At 53.8% G+C, this 19,259-nt stretch overlaps 3 protein-coding genes across 10 annotated transcripts in view; 1 reads left to right on the top strand and 2 right to left on the bottom strand.

Moving 5' to 3' along the window:
• Positions 1-1,787: 1,787 nt before the first annotated feature.
• Rnf166 (ring finger protein 166) lies at positions 1,788-12,062 on the bottom strand. 3 transcript variants are annotated; one of them, XM_060391839.1, is made up of 7 exons: positions 11,844-11,982; positions 6,058-6,214; positions 5,141-5,250; positions 4,312-4,424; positions 3,919-4,033; positions 3,635-3,742; positions 1,788-2,913 (listed from the first exon to the last, which is right to left on the bottom strand). In XM_060391839.1, exons 2-7 carry the CDS (start codon positions 6,188-6,190, stop codon positions 2,848-2,850), a joined length of 645 nt encoding a protein of 214 aa, XP_060247822.1. In that variant the 5' UTR covers positions 6,191-6,214; positions 11,844-11,982; the 3' UTR covers positions 1,788-2,847. The 3 variants fall into 3 exon arrangements, with proteins under 3 accessions (XP_060247822.1, XP_021486845.1, XP_021486846.1); XM_021631170.2 differs by lacking the exon at positions 5,141-5,250 and having other exon boundaries at positions 11,844-12,062; XM_021631171.2 differs by lacking the exons at positions 5,141-5,250; positions 6,058-6,214 and having other exon boundaries at positions 11,844-11,970.
• Positions 12,063-12,107: 45 nt separating this feature from the next.
• Ctu2 (cytosolic thiouridylase subunit 2) lies at positions 12,108-18,705 on the top strand. 3 transcript variants are annotated; one of them, XM_021631177.2, is made up of 15 exons: positions 12,108-12,244; positions 12,467-12,541; positions 14,433-14,511; positions 14,698-14,757; positions 15,724-15,784; positions 16,127-16,236; positions 16,403-16,689; positions 16,764-16,899; positions 17,064-17,195; positions 17,625-17,716; positions 17,818-17,921; positions 18,001-18,139; positions 18,238-18,304; positions 18,379-18,437; positions 18,524-18,705. In XM_021631177.2, the coding sequence occupies exons 1-15, from the start codon at positions 12,177-12,179 to the stop codon at positions 18,663-18,665; spliced, it is 1,611 nt and encodes a 536-aa protein (XP_021486852.1). In that variant the 5' UTR covers positions 12,108-12,176; the 3' UTR covers positions 18,666-18,705. The 3 variants fall into 3 exon arrangements, with proteins under 3 accessions (XP_021486852.1, XP_021486854.1, XP_021486856.1); XM_021631179.2 differs by lacking the exons at positions 12,108-12,244; positions 12,467-12,541 and adding an exon at positions 12,721-12,847; XM_021631181.2 differs by lacking the exons at positions 12,108-12,244; positions 12,467-12,541 and adding an exon at positions 12,862-13,363.
• Piezo1 (piezo type mechanosensitive ion channel component 1) overlaps positions 18,673-19,259 on the bottom strand; it is a 60,046-nt gene continuing 59,459 nt past the window's right edge. For all 4 annotated transcript variants that reach the window (XM_021631172.2, XM_021631174.2, XM_021631173.2 and 1 more), the window contains one exon: positions 18,673-19,232. In XM_021631172.2, the coding sequence (XP_021486847.1) occupies positions 18,983-19,232 (250 nt within the window). In that variant the 3' untranslated portion in view covers positions 18,673-18,982. The remainder of the gene's footprint in view (positions 19,233-19,259) is intronic.

Genomic DNA, 19,259 nt, shown 5'->3' with positions numbered 1-19,259 from the left:
AGAGCCCAGACAGAGCGGAGGTGTGTAGGCCATTCTGGGCACAGGAGATGTCCACGGTGTCTCATGGCAGCCTCGGGGCTTCCATGGACAGCATGGAAGAACCTGGAGTTCTTCGAACCCAGGAAGAGACAGAATGGGCTGAACTTCATCACAGGGTGGAATTTTCTGGAAAGAATGGACTCTTGGGTAGGTGTGTAAGATGGATACCTCCTTTGTTTCTTCTCCTTTCACTCTGGGACTGCTCTCCCTGTGGTAGGTTTAATTATTGTCTGTCCAGGGGAATGGGAATCATGTACTCAAAAATGACAGTGGCTGGTCACATGGGACACAGAAAAGGAATCCTTTCCTTCCCCTTGCCTCTGCTCCCATCAACAGCAGGGGCAGTTGGGTGTGGCTCTTCCTCTGCCCTCCCCCAGACTCTTGAGGGATGAGAGCAGATACCCGTGTACAAGGGGTGAGCCCACACTTGATCCGGTGAGCTCCGTGTTCTACTACTCCATGCACTGTCTACGAAGCAGAGCACAGCCTGGGAAGTCAGGCTGTCCTGTACCCTTGGCAAGATGAGCCATGGACTTATGGCTTCCCAACCCGCCATTCCTCCTCTTTCCCCAGCCCCCACAGGCTTGCAGGCCCAGGTTTGGAGGAGCCTTAGAGGCTGGGCTTGCACCGCGGCCCCCACAGGTGTGGTGCAGAGAAACTCAGGAAGCATCTCAAGCAGAAGGTTGCTGCTGAGGTCAGGGCCTGCTGTGACTGGCCCGAAGCTGCCTCCAGGGTTCCCTGGGCACCTAGAGATCATGCCCTCTGAGGACTCCCTTTGTCACTGTGGTCAGTCATAGCGCAGGCCTGGGCCTGTAAGAACCCAGCTCCTGTTGGGACAGTGAGCGCCTGCCCAAGAAGTGGTAGGCCAGGCTGGCAGCCAGGGGATGACAGGGCAGCCCTGCTCTGAGGGCTCAGCGGTGGCCGACAGCTCAGCAAAGACCCACTTCTGGAAATCATGGGAGGACAGCCTCAACACAGCACTGCTGACCCCAGAACCTGACACTACGTGCAATGGGCCCCAGGCATGGAGAACACCCAGAGGAAAGTCTGAAGGTGACCCTGCTTCTTACAGGGTATCCGTCTGCCCAGCAACCATTCCCTCTCAAGTTACAGCCTGTGGGTGGGGGCTCTGACTTGCCTGCCCATGTCCTACTTTAAGTGTTATAACAGAGACCTGCCACTGGGTGCCACCCGAGAACAAAGAGGGGCAGTAAGGCAGATGGCAGTCTACCCCAGAGGATGAGCCTGACTGCCAAGTGCCTCTTCAGCTTTTATTACTGTTTTGAGATGGGGTCTTATCTATAGTCCTTACTGACCTCCTGGAGCTTGCCATGTAGCACAGGCTGGCCTTGAACTCACAGCAATCCTGCCTCAGCCTCTTGAATGCTGGGTTTTCCCTGCATGAGCCACCATGGCCAGCTCTCCTCAGCTATTAGAAACCCTTAGTGAGCTAGAGGACAGCTGGGCACCCTGTGTCCTGAAGGCGCCCCTGGAAGTCACAGCAGCTGGCCTACCTCACAAGATCCAGGACACAGCCTCAGGAGAGTGAAACTGGAGGCAAAGACTACAAAAGAAGCAACTGGTACGGATGTCTCCGCCACCCTGCAGGCCACCCATGGCCGGGGAAAAGGTCACCGAGGGTGCATGGTGGTACAGCCACCAGGGAGAAAGCCCCTTCAGAGAAGAGGTATGAACCCTGGCAGCCCCAGCGGACACTGGTGCAGTAAAACCCAGGACCAAGGCTCCCGTGGGTGCTTGGAAACACTTTATTTAAACTCTTGAAAAGACAGCAATTTATGCCATGAACAGAACAAGATGCTGACAAATGTTTTCTGGCCTGACCTGCCACCAAGCCAGCCTCTCTGGCCTCTGCAGGCTCTACCACTGGTAAGGGCAGTCCCTGCCTGAGGAGGGAGGGATGTGGTTGGCTCTGCAAGGTGACAGGGGGCCATGGACAGTTCCTGGGGCAGGAGGCCCCCATTCTGCCTGGGCTGTCCTATATCTGCTGGGAGCAGCCACAGCAAGTGGCCAGGCACGGTGCTAAGATTTCTTCTGGGTCATCAAAAAGAAAACAGCAAACAAGAGCCTCCTCCTCTAAGAGTGAGTGGCTTGGGGATATTATCTCTGTCTCACACACAGATGCAGCCCTGGCTATACCCACTCTCCTTCCTCGTTACACTGATCCCACAAGTGTTTATTTTTGATTGTTTTTTTTTTTAAAAAATATAACTTTGTAAATGCTCCATAAAAATACTGTTCTTCCTAGTCAAACACAAGTATTGCAATAGAAGAGTAACTGCTTTGTCTTTGCTCTATAAAACGTGAAAAGATTATCACATGGGATAAGATAGAAAAACGCAGGATTCCTAAATATCACAAAAGCCAGTACCAATTGCTCACGGTGGAAGCGAAGCTAGGGACCAGGTGGGCTGGCGGCCTTGGCGGGGCGCCTCCTCCCTGGTCCTGCTGGGGTACAGCTTAGGGCACCTCATCCTTCTCCACACGAGGTCACGTTGGCTGGGAAAGGCAGCCAACTGCTCTAACCCAATGGCCAGCACCTGCCCCTCGAAGCACCGATGACCCAGTGCGGCTGGCCAGGACCCAGTGGCCCTGCTTGATGACAAGGGGCCAGCTAGCCAGGATCCCAGCCCTGAGGGTTCTGAGACCAGCTCTCCTTGTGTGAAATTCCGCTTGGCCCAGTGAGGTGCGTTCCTGTGCAGGTGCCAGCGCAGGAGGGCATTAGCCCTATCCCTTGAGGCGGGAGTGTGTCTTCAGCCCCAAACTTGAGGTGAGTAGTCAGGCTGTACCTCAGTTCTCTGAGAGGGACAGAGCCAGGGCAGCCTGGAAGGCGGCTTCTTCATCGATGCTATAGTCCTGAAAACAAGCAGAGATGAGCAGTGGGAGGAGCAGAATGGCTCCTGACAGCCAGCCCACTTCCCATGCTAGTCCACCCGGACAGAGCTGTTGTTCTATGGGCCCAACCTCCCTTCACAAAACATCAGTGCTCTGTGGCCACGAGGGCTGATCTCATGAATAGGTTAATGGTAAGAATCTTTCATTTTATGGCTTAGGTTTGTGTGTGTGTAGACGTGTGCCACAGTGTGGGTACCAGGGACTGAACTCAAGTTGTCAGACGTGGCAGCAGGAGCCTTTACCCACTGACCCATTTTCCTGGCTAAGAACTGGGGTTTCTGAGATGAATGTTCAGTCAGGGCAACAACATCTCCAGCCTTGGGGACCAGAAAGAAAGAAAACCCTAGTTGGCTGGAGGCTGCAGAATATGGTGTGGATGGGGGTTGGGGGTTTGCCTGGAAGGAAGAGCCTGGGTGAGGGGCCTACAAGTAGGCTGCACGCTTCTGACCCAGTTGTGGGTGGGCAGGTGCTCCTGAGAAAGTCCTTCCAGCTTCTCTTCAGAATCACCTGGAAGTAACACCTTACCAGGGACTCAGGCTCCGAAGCTGCCTCAGGTGGCTCAGAGTGGGTATCAAGGGACTGGAGCAGCTAGCCTCGCACAGGCTCAAGACCTTGTCAAGCGCAAGCCTGGTGCCCTCCAGTGGCCACGGAGGCACTGCACGGCTCAGCAGGAGACACCTACCACGAAGGTGTCATAGGAGAACTTGTGCCGGTGCAGCAGGTGCTGCAAGAAGTTGGCGCTTTTGTAGCTGGGGTCCCCCCAGGGCATGGCTGAGCAGATGGGGCACACCTAGAACAAAGAGGTTGGGGGGTAGCAGGGAGGCGCCCTCCCCTGTCTGCCTTCCCACCCCCAACCATAACACGCAAGCAGAGCACCCTCCACCCAGACCTAGTCCAAGCCCAGGCCAGCCCCCAGGTCTCCCTCAGGCAGAGGCCCTGTGCTGCTGCTGCTGCGGCTGCGCTCACCACACGGTTGGGGTCGCTGCGGTGACTCTCCACACAGTGCTTCACCAGCTCCTGCTGATCCAGATTGCGGGCTCCGCAGTAAGGGCAAGCGAAGGTAGACCGGTTGGGGATATTGCTGGGGATGGGAGGACACTGAGCCGGCCTGGGGCTGACAGCACCCACCCTGACTTCTCCCAAAACTTGCCCTGCCCTCTGTGGACAGGCTGGCTCTGACTCATCCCCTGCAGCCTAAGGAACATTCTGCCTTATAAGGAAACCCTTGGTCCTCACCTTTACCCCCACACTGGACTAATGGACTGTGGCTATGACACAGGGGTGGTGACTATATGGTCTGTGGCCTAGGAAGTACCCTTGCTCTGCCCATCTCATGTCTCCATCCTGAAGGCTGCCTACCTGGGGATGGGCTGAGATGTGGGCACCACAGGGACAAACTTGGGGCAGTTAGCCATCTGCTCCTGGACCTTCAGACAGGAGGAGATATGCACTCTCATCTTTGCAAGCGTCACCTATAAGAGGAAAAGCAGAACTGGGCAGGTCATGGCCTCAGGCAGCAGGAACCGAGAATGACCAGCAAGTGTTAGAGCTGTTCCTCCCTTCCGCTCCTAAGACTCCAAGCAGCAACCTACAACTGGGGCTTCTGGAAAGGCCTTCGTAAGGAGGGGCGAACACATGACCATACATGGGTCTCTACAGAGACACAGACACAGCAGTGTTCACCACCCTCAGGGTAGCTATGTAGAGCAGATGCAGGCCAGGAGCCCCTCAGGACAGGACCAGCAGGCCCCATGCCTGAGTCCTAGAGAGACCTGCAAATGGGAAGCTGTTCTAATGAGCGCACAAGCTCAGCCCTTACAGGAAAAAAGGCCCACACCTCCAGGGGGACACCAGTGAAAAACCCCTCTTCTGATAAAATGCTGTTTGTGGTAAAGATCACAATGTAGTGTGAAAATTACCATCCAGCTGGCCCTATCAAATCCCTACAACCAACCATGCCAAAGTAAACTGGCCAAAGGCAGCAGCCTGGCTTGAGGGCAAGGGATGCATCCTTGCCTTAGAGGCTCATCCCAGCATGGGCTCAATGAGTAATCCAGAAGAGAGAAAACAAGCCATGGCCAGCCTTCCCCTGAGGGTGGACACAAGGTCCTGACCCCTGGTACACACCAAGGCTGGGGGTAGACACTCTACACAACTGAGGGGAGTGGGGAGGAGGGCATGTTAATACCCGCCCTTGGCAGGTGTCCTCAGCATCCAGAGTTTGTGCCCAAGGCCAGCAGGGGTCCAAACAGGTCCTCCTGAAGTTGCTTGTCACAGCTGGGTATCCACGCAGAAAAACTTGCTCCAGAAGACAGATTAGAAAGTTAAGGTGTTCAAGTGAGGAGTGGGGCTGCTTCACATGTGACATTGACAGGAGCTGCCCTCAAGTCTCCCTAGGAAACCTAACTAGGGCACCCAAGCACCAAGGAGCCCTGGTGGCCAACTCAGCCTCACTACTCCAGGCCCAGGGTCGATCCAGTTTATCTGCCTGGTGACCTTTAGGACACTGTGGCAAGTCAACACAATTTATAACTAGAGACACAGGGATGTCTGAAGCATAAATTGCAGTGTGCTCATGCTGCTTACCTTCCTAAGTAAAAGGAAGAAGGTGGGAGCAAGGCAGGGTTGGGGACAGGATGGGAAGAGGCCTGTAGGCCCACTCACAGTGGCAGAACCCTGTGTGACGACACAGCCAACAGTGCTCACACCACTCTGCTCAGGAGAGACACTGAAACCATGTGTGGGGAGCGAACACTCAAAAAGCCCTGTCTTTGTCTAGCTGCACTGCCCACCTCAGAGCCCCCAGAACCTTCTTGGCTTCCCCCAGATCTGTCTGTCACAGCCTGAGAGCTCCGTCTGCATCTGCAGAGCCTGCATCAGCCACGATGCGCCACCAGCTGAGCCTAGGTCAGGCAGCTTTGACAGCGTTGCTCCCTGGGAGCTCTGAGCCTGTCTGGCAGGTGGCCTCACACCGGAGCTGATGTGGTTCAACAGGAAGGGGTGTGAGCCCATTCACCCAGTTCCTCTACGGTAGAGTGGAACCCAGCACGGAAGCTGCCCCTCCCAGAGCCCCCCAGCTTGAGGAAACCCGAGCAGGGCGGGTACCTTCTTGTTGCAACCCCGGCAGGGTGCCTTGTAAGATGAGAGCTGCTTCTCTACATGGGTGGCTTTGTCCACTTTCTTGGGGTCGAAGGGCAGACGGCAGAGCGGGCACAGAGGGGATGGCACCTGCAGACATGGCTGGAGGCACTCCCCGCAGAACCTGCAGGTGACACGGACCCCAGGCTACTTCCTCCGTGCCAGCGCACAGTGGCTCTGGAGACAGTCTTGTGCACATACACCAGTCGTCACCCCTACTCCCAGCTGGACATGGTTAAGATATGAGCTATCCCTCCCAGCAGTACAGCCCTCTCCTAATGGGCATTCCCTACAGCCTGTACCCAAAAAGGGCATCCTGGGGCAGGATGTGGGCTCTTTCCTGGAAGTCTCCTGACCATGTAGTGATTGACAGAACATTAGGGTATCAGTCTGGGGGGGCAGGGAGTAAAGTCACTAACAATTGGGAAGAAAATGCCATGTTTGGAGCCCTGATCCAACAGATGCTCAAAGCTGGCCAGGCTCAAAGCAACAGGGGTTCTTGTTCCTGAGTCCTCGGTGAGAGGAGGGACTGCACTTGGGCTGGCCCCAGTACTGGACACACACTTGGTGTACTGATGTTAGCAGGGGCCCAGTCTCTTGCTGACACGCTCCCAGATGCCAGCAGCAAGAGTTCTGTCCCTGCCTGCCCACACCCCCGGCTGGTGTCTGTAGGATCTTCCACTCATCAGACACACGCCAGAGGGGAACAAAAGGGAAAGGAGCTCAGCTGCACACGCTGATGGCTATTCTCGGGTGTCAACTTGACCACATCTGGAATTAACTAAACCCAAATGACCGGACACACCTGTGAGGGACTTCTCCTAATTAAATCATTTGAAGAGAAAGACCCACTTTTAATCCAGATCTTTGAGTCTGGGCCACACCTTCTGCTGGCAGCCTATACAAAGGACAAGGAAGGAAGCTTGCTCTGTTGCTTGCTCCTGCTCTCTTTGGCAAGTCCATTCCTTCATGACATTATAGCCTACTTTTTTTTTTTTAATCCTGGCGTATACTGAGGCCCAGCTGAGACATTGGCCTTGTAGACTGAAAAACTACTGGATTCTTGGACCTTCCATTGGTAGACAGCCATTGCTAGACTAGCTGGACCACACAGCCTATAAGCCATTCTAATAAATCAATCCCGTGTGTGTGTGTGTGTGTGCATTCATTCGGTAAGTTCTGTTTCTCTAGAGAACACTGACTAATACAGATTTTGGTATCAGAATTGACTCTAATGTAAAAGACGCATAAGGATGATTTTTTTAATATCCGGAATAGGCTTTCCAACAGCCAACACGTACAGTTACTGAAGCCTCTCCTGAAGGCTCAGAGTCCTGAAAGATGACTGTTTTATAAACTTAAGGAGATGAAAGGATTTCATTATTCTGAGTCACTAATTGTGAGAGGCAATGAATTTGGTGACTCTGAATATAAAACTTTTGAGAATTTGTGGAAAAATAAGGAAAGTGGTGATCCTGGCTGGTTGTTCCCAGCCTCCCTAGATGAACTGAAGGGGGAATGAGCTCTGTGATAAAAACTAACCAACTTCTAGCATCGCAGAATATGGTGAGGTTCAACAATAAAATCAGTGTAAAAATGACCGGCTTTAGATGTGCACAGTCTACGGGGTTCTGAGTGCTCCCCAGAAGAGAACCTTCTTTCCTGTACCCACGGAGCTCAAGCTGAAGGAGAGCAAACCTCATCATAAGATTGGCTGAATTACAACAAAAATTCAAGTCCAAACCTAGGCTAGTGTTGGCATTAACTGGTAAAAAATGGGATACTGAGCCGGGTGTGGTGATGCACACCTGTAATCCCAGCACTCAGGAGGTAGAGGCAGTCGGATCTCTGTGAGTTCGAGGCCAGCCTGGTCTATAAAGCCAGTCCAGGACAGCCAGGGCTACACAGAGAAACCCTGTCTCCAAAAACAAAAAACCTAAACACACAAACAAAAACTGGATCCTGTAATTTGGAATGGGTGTGTGTGTGAAAGGGCCAAACTGAAGCTGAGAACTCCAAACCCTCAGATTCTCGAGGGTCACCCACTGCAGAAGCTGCACTTACAGACAATCCCCTGAAGTATTATTGCCTTTTCCACCTGTGAGGAAATTAACCCTTCACTGTCTGATAAACCTGCAGTGCCTTTCTCTGAAGGAGATGCAGGAAGACAATATTGATGTCCTTCAGGACCCACCAACACCTGCCTCTAGACCCATAACTAGACTTAAGGCTAGCAGGCTAGGGGGGAGGCTGAAGGTGGAGCCCACGACGAGGTGAGATAGACTACTAAGGAGCTTAATGAGCTTGCTACTTCATTCAAGCAGGAGTCCGGGAACTATGTGTGGGAATGGATGTAAAGGGTGTGGGATAACGGTGGAAGGAACATAGAATGGTTGTCAGGCTGAGTTCACTGATATGGGACCAGTGAGTGGAGCTTCTAGGTTTAATATGGAAGCTCACAGTTTTGAATGATGACCTCTGCACAAAATCACAAGTGCTAATGGCACCTGGTAGGAGGGGAAATGACTCAGCCTCCAGAAGATGGCACCTTCAAACACTGTGAAGAGGCTGCAAGAAGCCAATGTGCAGCTTTAGTTTTTCTTGCGACTTTTCAGCAAGCTGTGGGGAGGGGATGAGGAGCCACACTGGTCAGAAGAGATGTTAGAATATTCCTAGATTTGCAGATGACTCAGCCAATGTCCTTTTTGGCATTATGAGATCTCAAGAAAAGGTTCTTTATGCAATGAGGGTGGTGGGCCCACCGCTCAGGCAGTGTCAAAGGTTCCTGCACTCTTGTTCTTGATGGAGACACCACCTGGCAAAACCATGTTGCTGAGAGAAACAAAATCAGCCTGAGACCTGACACCAGCAGATGTGAAAGGATTCTCAGAAGCACTTCCCTGCAGTCAAGAGTGGCTCTGTCACCTACCTCACGCTCACCCTCACAGAGTAGTGGGATGGCAGGCATCAGCCACCAAACACCTAGCCCAGCAAGTAGTGCAAGATGGTCTCTGTCACCGGCCCTAAGATTTGGTTAGCTGGACAGCCAGCCGGTCCCCACAGGTGCTGGTGAGATGGCGCACACATGGGGGCCATGAACACATACGCGCCATGCTCCCAGCAGAACCCAGGTTGTGCAGGGAACTGGCACATCTACTTAGCACCCTGCAATGGGGCACAGCGGGGGGGGGGGAGCTCAGCACAAAGCCAACGGGTACTGTATAGTACCATTTAGATGAAATGTGCAGCATGGGCCAATCAGAGAGAGGAAAAAAATGGTGAGCAGCTGTTAGGACTGTTGGGGTTGGTGAATGTTCTAAATGGTGCTAAAGGTTGTAAGACTGAGCAAATAGAAATCAATGTGTTCTACAGTTTTTGAGGGGAAAAAACTGACATGGGGCTGGAGAGATAGCTCCGTGACTTACAGGTTAAGAACACTGACTGCTCTTTCAGAGCACCTACATGGAGGCTATCAACTGTCTGTAACTATAGTCCCCAGGGCATCCAACACCATTCCTGGCTTCCACGGACAATGCATGCATGATGCAGACACACATGTAGGCAGAACATCCACCGACAAAAAACAAAAACTCTAAAATCTTTAACATAAGGTTTCAGTTTGTGACCTATTCTAGGCCTTGAACTCATTATTGTCCTACTTCAGCCTTACAGGCAGGAGCCACCAACCCTTGCTTGGTGTCCACACTCTGAATGAGCAAACTGTGCAGCACTGAATTCTACCTCAAAGAAACCCACAGGGAAAGCAAAGCCACACTGGGAAAAAGGAAAAGTGTCCCAGGAAGAGCTGGGAAGAGCAGGTCTTCAAAGAAGATGTTGAAGTAGACAGAGAAAGTGCTCATTCCCCTCTAAGAATGCAGAGAAGTCTCAAGGACACCGCCCCTAAGGGGAGGAATGAAACAGTGGTGCAGCTCCTGGCCTGGTTTCCAGGGCACACTTCTCCCACAGAGAGTTCCTGCCTGTACCCAGAGAGTCTGGTGCTGGGCAGCTTCTCCACCAAATGAAGCAGCTGAGGGCATGAGTGTAGGATAGAGGCCCACCACTGTAGCTCCCCTTTCTGTGTTCTTGGATAGGCACACACTCAGACACCTCCAGGTAGCGAGTCCCCTCCGGCAAAGTTGCCTTGTTAAGTCTCAAGATTGCCCTCATCCCAGGCCCAGCTCTTCTGTGGCCTTAAGATAGTTCCTTGAGCACTACATGGCCCCACTGGCAGGCCTCTTGCCTGTACCTGCAGCCTCAGAGTCCTCCCCACATCCTCTCCTTCTCTTGTCCAGGAACCAGGACAGCAATTCTGCAGCGTCCCACTCACAAGAAAACCTCAGGAAGGAAACCGCTTCTGGTCAGGAGGCTCAGAGACAGGAAGAATCAGTGAATTTTCAAAAGGTGGTGCAAAAGCTTAAACCTCACACTAATGCAAATTGAAGGTAAAATGGAACAAGCAAAGAAAGTAGGAACACCTTTCCAAGGTGAAGGCTGTCCAGACAAAAGCTTGCCAGAGCAGCAACGGGGACAGTTTTACAGGGAAGGTGTTTTTCAGTCCTGTGTAGCCAGGAGGACAATGTACTAAGACTGGATGGGGTGAGAGGTGGTGGGAGCAGATGCTGATGGGTGAATACCAGGAAGCTAGAAACATAGAGACCTGGAGGCATGGCTTTCAAAGCTGACAAGCCTCACAGAACACACGTAAGACACCTACTCATGCGTACATACAAAAAAAAAAAAAAAAAAAAAAAAAAAAAAAGGGTCCTGATCAAAGGCTTCCAACTAGAATGTCACAGCAGCATTAGACTGAGTAGCAGCAGAACTCTTCAGTGGAATCGAGTCTCAGGTTCGGCCTGACCCGGGGGCAGGGAAAGTGAAGGCAGTTCTGGATGGAGCTATGGTCCCTGCCACCGCCCTGTATGACTGGCAGGCCCACGCCCACCCAAGCAGTCGCGGTTCCCTCTGCCTTAGAGCCTCCAAAATCAGCTGCCTCTGTTTGCAAAATGCCTCCCACCAATCTGGGTGCACCCTGTCCAGCCCCAAGCAGCGCAGAGCCCCACCTCCTCAGCAGGGAAGTCCCTCCTGCCCTTTCTCCATCTGCTAATCTCAAGAGCTGTACTGTGGGGAGGTCATGGAGCAGACGCTCTACTTTGGCTCCCTCCCAGCCAGGCTGGAGTTGTGAAGGCCGTGAGCACCGCTCCCTCCCGCAAGGAATCTCGTCCTCAAGTTTCTGTTCCTGAAACACGGGGGAGGAGGAGCTAAATTGGGGGAGGTCCTGGCTCAGCTGGGCACCTAAGAAGGTGTTTGGTGTCTGGGTCCCTTTAGGCCCTGCTGCCTGGAAGCTTCATGTTCAGAATAAGCCAAGTCCTTCAAAAGAAAACATCAGGCTCCAAACCAGCCCTCTCCTAACTTTAGGGAACTCATTTCCTTGACAGTCAAAACGAGCAGACATGGGGTGGACAGAGTGGGTTGCAAAAGCCACAAGTCATTTATTTACAACGGCCCGCCCGATCTCTACAAGCCCGAACCCCCACGCTTGGCGCAGCGGCCGCGTCCGCCGCCCTCGAAGCAGCCGGCGGCCGTTGGCAACGCGCGGGGCCGGGGCGGGTGCAGGGCGTCCCTCGGCCCGGGTGCGGGGTGCGCGCGAGGCCGGCGGGTAGGGACAGGGCCTGCTTCCCCCTGTCCCCGTTCGGCCGCCGGCCACGACCCCGGCCCGGACCCCCCTCCCGCGGGCTCCCGGCGCGCGCTCTCACGTGTGGCCGCAGCTGCCGATGGCCACCGGCCGATGGTACACCTCCAGGCAGATAGGACAGCTGAACTGCGCCTCCAAGCCGCTGTCACCGCCCGCGGGCCCAGCCGGCGGCTGCCGTTGCTGCGCCGAGGCCACCAGGCTGCGGAACATCGCCATCCCCGGCCAGGCCGCCGCCGCCGCCCCCTATCCAGGCCGGGAGGCGGGCGTCACCGCCGCGACGGCGCCGGGTGGCGTCACTGCCCGGCCCCCAGGTTACGTCACGACAGAGGCCGCTTTGCGTTACGTCATCTCGGCGCGCCACTTCTCCGCCTCTGCGGTCCAAACCAGCACCTCCATGTGTCAGGCGGGTGAGGACTACGCGGAGCCGGTGCAACGGGACCCCCCGCCCGTGCCGCGGCCGAGGTAAGAGCCCTCTACGCCGGGCCGGCCAACAGTCAACCTTCGGCCCTCGCAGCCACAGACCGGAGTTCCACAGGGCCTCTTTGAGTCGGCAGCTAGATGTAAACGTAGGCCCTGGTGCGTGAGGCTTGCTCCGCCAGCTGAGGCTAGGAAGCGAGACGCTGGCTCCCCCAAGTACGCTGCTGGTGGGAGAATCTGCCATTTATGTTCTTATTCTCTCCAAAGCCGGGAGCAGAAATGTGTGAAGTGCGCAGAAGGCCTGCCGGTGGTGGTGATCCGAGCGGGAGACGCCTTCTGCAGGTGAGATCTTGGCAGCCCCCCTTTCCGGGCTTGCTTTTTCCCTGTAAGGGCACGGCTACTTTGTACGTGTTTGTCGCATTGGCCCTGACCCATAAGTAGTGGTGGGAACCATTGGTAACGACCCTTGTCATCTAAACTAGGCTAACGCCTGTAATTCCAACACTACGGATTCCAGGACAGGAGAATTACCTCAGTCAGATTCGAGGCCAGCTTGGGCTGCAGAGAAAATCTCTCAAAATTCCACAAATTTCCTTGATGGGCCTACTGGTAGGAAGATCTCTGGGGAAGCCTGTGAAGAAGGTGCAGGTCAGAACATTTTGGGAGGTTGGGCAGGTGCTCTGGGTGGAAGTAGTTTCCTCTTTCTCGGGGTACCTGTTTTATCGGCCACACAGGCTTGGAAGGAGAACTCCAGTCTTCTCCAGGTCTTTGGAGAGGAACAAGGGGCTATTCCCATGGGGACCACAGCAGGAGGACTCCCATTTTATCTGTAACTTTAGCCCTTTTGGAAAACAACTGTTTTAATATGACTTTTAACAAAATCTCTAGCTCCCAGGGCAGGAACAAACATCTCCAGTGTTATTCCTCCAATACCTACTGGTGCTGGGTACTGCTTTGTCTAGTGTATGTTTGGTGAGTGAGTAATGATCTCACGTTTCTAAGTTCCTTTGAATCTCTGGGTCTATTTTCTAAGATGTTCCACAAAAGAGTCTGGTCTCCAGAGGGGCAGAAACTGACTTCCAGAGTCTTTCTTGTGACCTACCATGTTTTGGGAGCCCAGATTTGAAAGGAAAGGTAGTTACCAGGAACTACAACCTGGGCAAGGTAGGTACTTTTCTTAGTTAGGGTTTCCATTGCTGTGAAGAGACACTGTGATGAAGGCAACGCTTATAAAGGAAAACATTTTTTTTTTTTAAAAAAGATTTATTTATTTTTTATGTATACAGTGTTCTGTCTGCATGTGCACCTGCTCACCAGAAGAGGGCACCAGATCTCATCTCAGATGGTTGTGAGCCACCATGTGGGTGCTGGAAATTGAACTCAGGACCTTTGGAAGAGCAGCCAGTGCTCTTAACCTTTGAGCCATCTCTACAGCCCAAAGGGCAACATTTAACTAGGGCTAGCTTACAGTTTAGTCCTATATTGTCATGGCAGGAGGCATGGCAGCATCCAGGCAGATATGGTTCTGAGGAGCTAAGAGTTCTACATCTTGATCTGAAGGCAGCTAGCAAGAGCCTGTCACACTGGGTATAGCATGAGCTTATACACACACATTTACACACACACACACACACACACACACACACACACACGTATTTATATATGTATGTGAGACCTCGAAGCCAGCCTCCACAGTGACTGACACGCTTCCTCCAACAAGGCCACACCACCTAATGTTCCATTCCCTATGGGCCAAGCATTCACACACAAGTCTGTGGGGGTCAGACCTATTCAAAGCACCACAGTACTGATTTAACAACTTAGGAGTATCTCAAAATGAGGACTGCTCTGGTCAAACGGGTCCTGGGCTCTCTCTGCTTCCCCCTTGACCTCCAGAGACATAGTGCTTCTGTCTGTGGGGTCCTTGATATAGATCCCGAACATGTTTTGTGACTGTGCCTTGCTCTAGCCTCAGTTCAGCCTTTTCATTGCCGAATCCTTCTAAGCACCTGCGGGGCGCTCTGCAGCTCATGTAGGATGGGCTCTAGGCACAGCCCTGGGAGTCACCACCAGGAATGCTTCTCCGTCCAACAACCTCACCAGGCTCTGTCAGAGTGTCTCTATGGAAATGTTGCCTCTAAGTGTGGACACTCTAAAAGAGGGACAGTATCACCCAGGGGGTCTTGGGCTGTTGGGCAGGTACAGCCAACCTCTCTTTGTGTCTGTGTTACAGGGATTGTTTCAAGGCATTCTATGTCCACAAGTTCAGAGCCATGCTTGGGAAGAACCGACTCATTTTTCCTGGTGAGAAGGTACATGCAGGGCCCGGGTGCTTGGCTGTCAGCCCGTGCTGCCTTCCTATCTGTACACTTTTTCAGCTGGCCTGCTGTCTCTGGGCTTTGAGGGTAGACTTGGTATCTGGGACTGTCCAAGAAATGGAGCAGACATGCTTATGTTGAAGATGCATGCCCTTGCTGATGTTCTTTCCCCACCCCTAGGTGCTCTTGGCGTGGTCTGGGGGCCCTTCGTCCAGCTCCATGCTCTGGCAAGTTCTTGAGGTACATCTACACCATCCTCTGGGCCTAAGTTTCTGGGTTGAATTAGCAGGGACATCCTTCCTCATCCTATACTACAAAGTTTTTGGTTGACACCAGACAGCACCCAACCCCAGCTGGGACACCTATAGGACCTCCCACATATATTCAGCAGGTGTGCAATCCAGAAACCCTATGCAGGGTCCCCAGGTACATTCCTGTTTAGCTTTATTTGTTAGTATTAAATAAAGAATCAAAGTTTGGCCGCTTGTGACTGGTGGGCAGAGAGAAATATTTGCCAAAAACAAAAGAAGTAGTCTATATGAATAGAACAGAGGCAGATAGAGTGAGGACTCAAAGAATGCCTGACACTGCTGAGGGTGTGCAGCATTTCCTTGAAGGACCCTGGGACAGAAGAGGGACCTACATACTCTTTCACTGTGGAGCACCAACTAGAGGGCCAGCAAAAAGGCTATAGTTGGTAGGGCAGGTGTCAGTGGTCTGAACCAAACCTGGTCGATGGCAGTGCTGCCCCACTGGGGAGAGCCTGTGTGGACTCCTGTAGCTTTTTGCTGGTCCCCTAGACCTGCACATGTGGAGGCGAGAGAGCTCACCCTGAAGCCGTTTGTCTGATACTGCTTCTCTTGGCACTCTGCCTGTGCCTTCCATAGGTTGCCACTTTTGTTCTTAGATACCAAAACACTTTCTGAGGGTTCTGGGGTCCCCACTACCCTGTCCAGCTGATGTCTCAGGCTGCACAGGAGTCAGAGATGCCTGAAGAGAGTAGTTAAGAAGTTTCTGATACAAACAGGGCATACATACAGGAGGGTCCTTCTGTGGGGAAGGAAGACTCATCTGTAGGAAGGAAGGCCTAGATCTACCCTTTTTCCTTGGAAGGGAAGACCCAGGCAATTCTGTCCACTGCGTGGGAGAGTCAGAGTCCAGAGAAGTGCTTTTGGCTAGGTCTGAGTCCTGCCACTTCCCTTCCAGGGCCTGAGTCAGGATTCTGCAAAACGGCTACGCTTTGTGCCAGGAGTCATCTATGTTGACGGTAGGTCTGGTCACTCCTTTCAGTCCCCAGCAATGGGTGAACCCCACAGGCTCTCCAGGGACAGACTGAGGGCAGAGGTACCTTCCCAATTGTATTGAAGGGCCCAGGGTTGAAGACGGTGAGATTCTAGCTGGTCTTTGAGGATGAAAGACTAGGCAGTTTCTTTCACTGTGAGGAGAGCTTGTCTGAAAATAACCCCCCAAAAAAGACCAGGCCTGCCCTTACAGAATCTCTCTAAAGAATGGACCTGGTAGGACTTTTGTGTGTGGCACTGATCCACGCAGCCTGTCCCATCAGTGTCTTCTCTGTGAATCCTCCATGCTTCTCACCTGGGTTTTATAGAAGGAGCAGCCTGTGGCCAGAGCCTAGAAGACAGAGTAAAGACCTTGGCTGAGGTGAAGCTGATCCTGCAGAAAACTGGCTTCCCATGGCATGTGGTTGCCTTGGAGGAGGTAGGTGGGCCTCCCCTAGTCAGGGACCCTGTGGTAACCATCAGGGCTACACGCTTGCTTATTGGAGCCATCCTGTGGGCCTCTTGCCCCAGGCCTTGGTTTTCCAACTGTTTTTGGAGGGTGGGTATGGGCCTTGGACTCAACATCACTTCTTCCATCCTGGAAGGTGTTCGGCTTGCCACCATCGGTGCTGTGCTGTGCTTCCCAGGAGCCAGCAGGGACAGAGGAGGCCTACAAGGTGGCCGTGGACAGCTTCCTGCAACAGCAGCATGTGCTAGGGGTTGAGGGCTGTGTGAGCCCAGCTGAGGGAGAGGAGCAGATACACCTATCCCATAGCCAGGAATCCCTGGGCACAACTGGGTCCCCCGTAGCCGCTCAGACTGAGGCCTTGTCTAGGTTGTTCAACTCCATAAAGACACTGACAGCCAAAGAAGAGCTTCTGCAGACCCTGAGGTGAGTGCCTTCCCCCTAGCCCTGCCTGGTTTGTGGGACTCCAGCTCTAGCTTCTGGGATTCACCCTGTCACAGGACCCATCTGATCGTGCATGTAGCCCGGACCCATGGCTACTGCAAGGTGATGACCGGGGAGAGCTGCACCCGCCTGGCCATCAAGCTTATGACCAACTTGGCCCTGGGGAGAGGAGCCTTCCTTGCCTGGGACACGGTATGCAGGGTCTCAAGGCCAAGGTGTCCCTTGACTCGTTGGCCTCCTTCATTTGAAAGTACCTTTGGGTTATCTTGAGGTCTTCCAAGTGGAGAGGCCCGGGACCTAACCGTAGATGGTGGTGGCTATGGGAAGATTTCAGCCACACAGTGTCTGCTCCCCAGGGCTTCTCAGATGAGCGACATGGGGATGTGGTGTTGGTGAGGCCCATGCGGGACCACACGCTGAAGGAAGTGGCCTTCTACAACCACCTGTTTGGTGTGCCCTCAGTCTTCACACCAGCCATTGATACCAAGGTGGGCCTGTGGAGAACTGCATGGGCTGGTTGGGGGCAACCTCTCCACACAGGATCAGAAGTCCCTGGTGCATCATGGGGGACTTGAATCCTTGCCAGGCAGCTTCTGCCCTTCCTCCTCTAGTGCTGGCCTTTGCTCCCACCTGGTTCTCTGTGACCTTAGCACCTGCCATCCTGCTTCTGAAAAGGCCAGCAGTAGTGTCCATGTATCTTGAAGGGCCGGCTGGTATCCCTAAGGAGGTGGCTTGGAGGGAGAGCGTTAGTCTGTCCCTAAGGTGAAGGGGTAGCAAGATGAGCTGTCATCCAGTTTGAGTCCTCTGCTGGTCTCAGTCCCAGCAAGGCCAGGCCTCAGACTGGCCATGTGAAGCCAGTGGTACTTGCTTTAGGTGCCCCTTGGCCCTTCTGAGATGTCCCATCTGATTGACTCTAGGCTCCGGAAAAGGCTAGCATCCACCGGCTGATGGAGGCCTTCATCCTGAGGTTGCAGACTCTGTTCCCCTCTACAGTCAGCACTGTGTACAGGTGTGTGCTGCTGAGCCTGCTGCCCATGCTTGAGGGGAGCAGGGCCCACGGCTGGGGCAGACTTGCTACCTTTGCCTGTTTGCCTGTGTACCTGCCCATAGGACAAGTGAGAAGCTGGTCAAGGCTCCCAGGGAAGGCTGTGCCACCAGCCCCTCAAGCCCCAACTGCCTCCTCTGCATGTGTGCACTGGACATCGACACTGCTGGTGCGTGCAGGGCCTTCCTGGAGTGCTGTGTGGGTGTTATTTGGCTCTCTCAGGGTCCCTCAGCCCCTTTCTGTTGCAGACAGTGCCACAGCCTTTGGGGCTCAGTCCTCCTCACATCTCTCCCAGATGCCGCCTGCTGAGGCTGGGACACCTGCCCTGCTCTGCTGCAGTGCAGGGGAGGGTCAGGCCCAGCGCTGCCACAGGGCAGTTGGCAGGAGGTGAGACCCTGCTGGTGCTGGGTGGGGGGTAGGAAGACTGGCCTTAAACAAGAGTTCAGACTGAGACCAGGTACACAAGTCCAGTTGTGTCTCTTCAGGGGGGACGCACAGGCCTGCATCACAGAGCAGCTGTGTTATAGCTGCCGGGTGAACATGAAGGACCTGGTGAGTGGCTCTCCATCTGTCCCTGTGAGCCGTCCCCGTGGCCCCATGGCTTCTCACACTGCCATCTCTTGTAGCCCTCCGTGGATCCATTGCCACCCTATGTCTTGGCCGAGGCTCAGCTCCGCAGCCAGAGGTAATGTCTGCTGTTTGGGGAGACCTCTGGAGAACTCCTCTCCTCCCCCCACCCCCAGGACTGGTTCTCACTGCAGTCTCCTTTAGGGCCTGGGTCTCTCAGGAAATCCAGGAGTATCTAATTACAGACAGTGATGAGGAAGAGGAGGAAGGCAGAGTGGAGCCTGGGCATGCCCAATCATGCAAAGCCGTGAAGCAGGAAGGTGAAGACACAGGGATCGGTCTGTGACTGTCCATTTGTATAAATAAAAATGTTTTTACTTAGAAAACTCTACAGTACTTGTGGGAAGGGAGAGCCAGGCCCCCAGACCCAGTGTGGCTAGCCCTGGGCTACACTGGGCCCCCAGCCCAACAGGCGGGGACGCAACAGGTAGGGACACAGCGTCCCTTTAACAGCAGCATCGTCAGGGCTTTTGTGGGCCAGGGGGACGTGTCACAGCTCGTGGCGTCAGGCAGCTACACTCCAGTCCAAGGAGCTCTGCCACCCCTGGTGGCCATGCTGCCCTGGGGCAGCTCCTTCATTCCCGGTGCCCAGGAGCTGGGCTGCTACTCCCTCTCACGCGTCCACTTGATCATGGTCTCTGGGGAGCGGTACAGGAAGATGAGCTTGGCGTACAGCTCCTCCTCCAGCTCCAGCTCCCGGGTCTCCCGCACTAAGAAGATGTCCTGGCACAGCTTGAGGATGCGGTCCACACATGGCAGCTCCTCGAACATGATGGAGTGCGAGATCTCACTGAAGAAGCCCCGCATAAACTTGCCAATGACCAGCACGATGGACACGTAGAGCCCCACAATCCTGTTGGGAGAGGCATGTGAACAGGGA

Source organism: Meriones unguiculatus, chromosome 10 (assembly GCF_030254825.1).
Source record: "Meriones unguiculatus strain TT.TT164.6M chromosome 10, Bangor_MerUng_6.1, whole genome shotgun sequence".
NCBI lineage: Eukaryota > Metazoa > Chordata > Mammalia > Rodentia > Muridae > Meriones > Meriones unguiculatus.
Note: the sequence above shows the minus strand (reverse complement) of the source record. Positions and strands in the feature narration are given on the sequence as shown.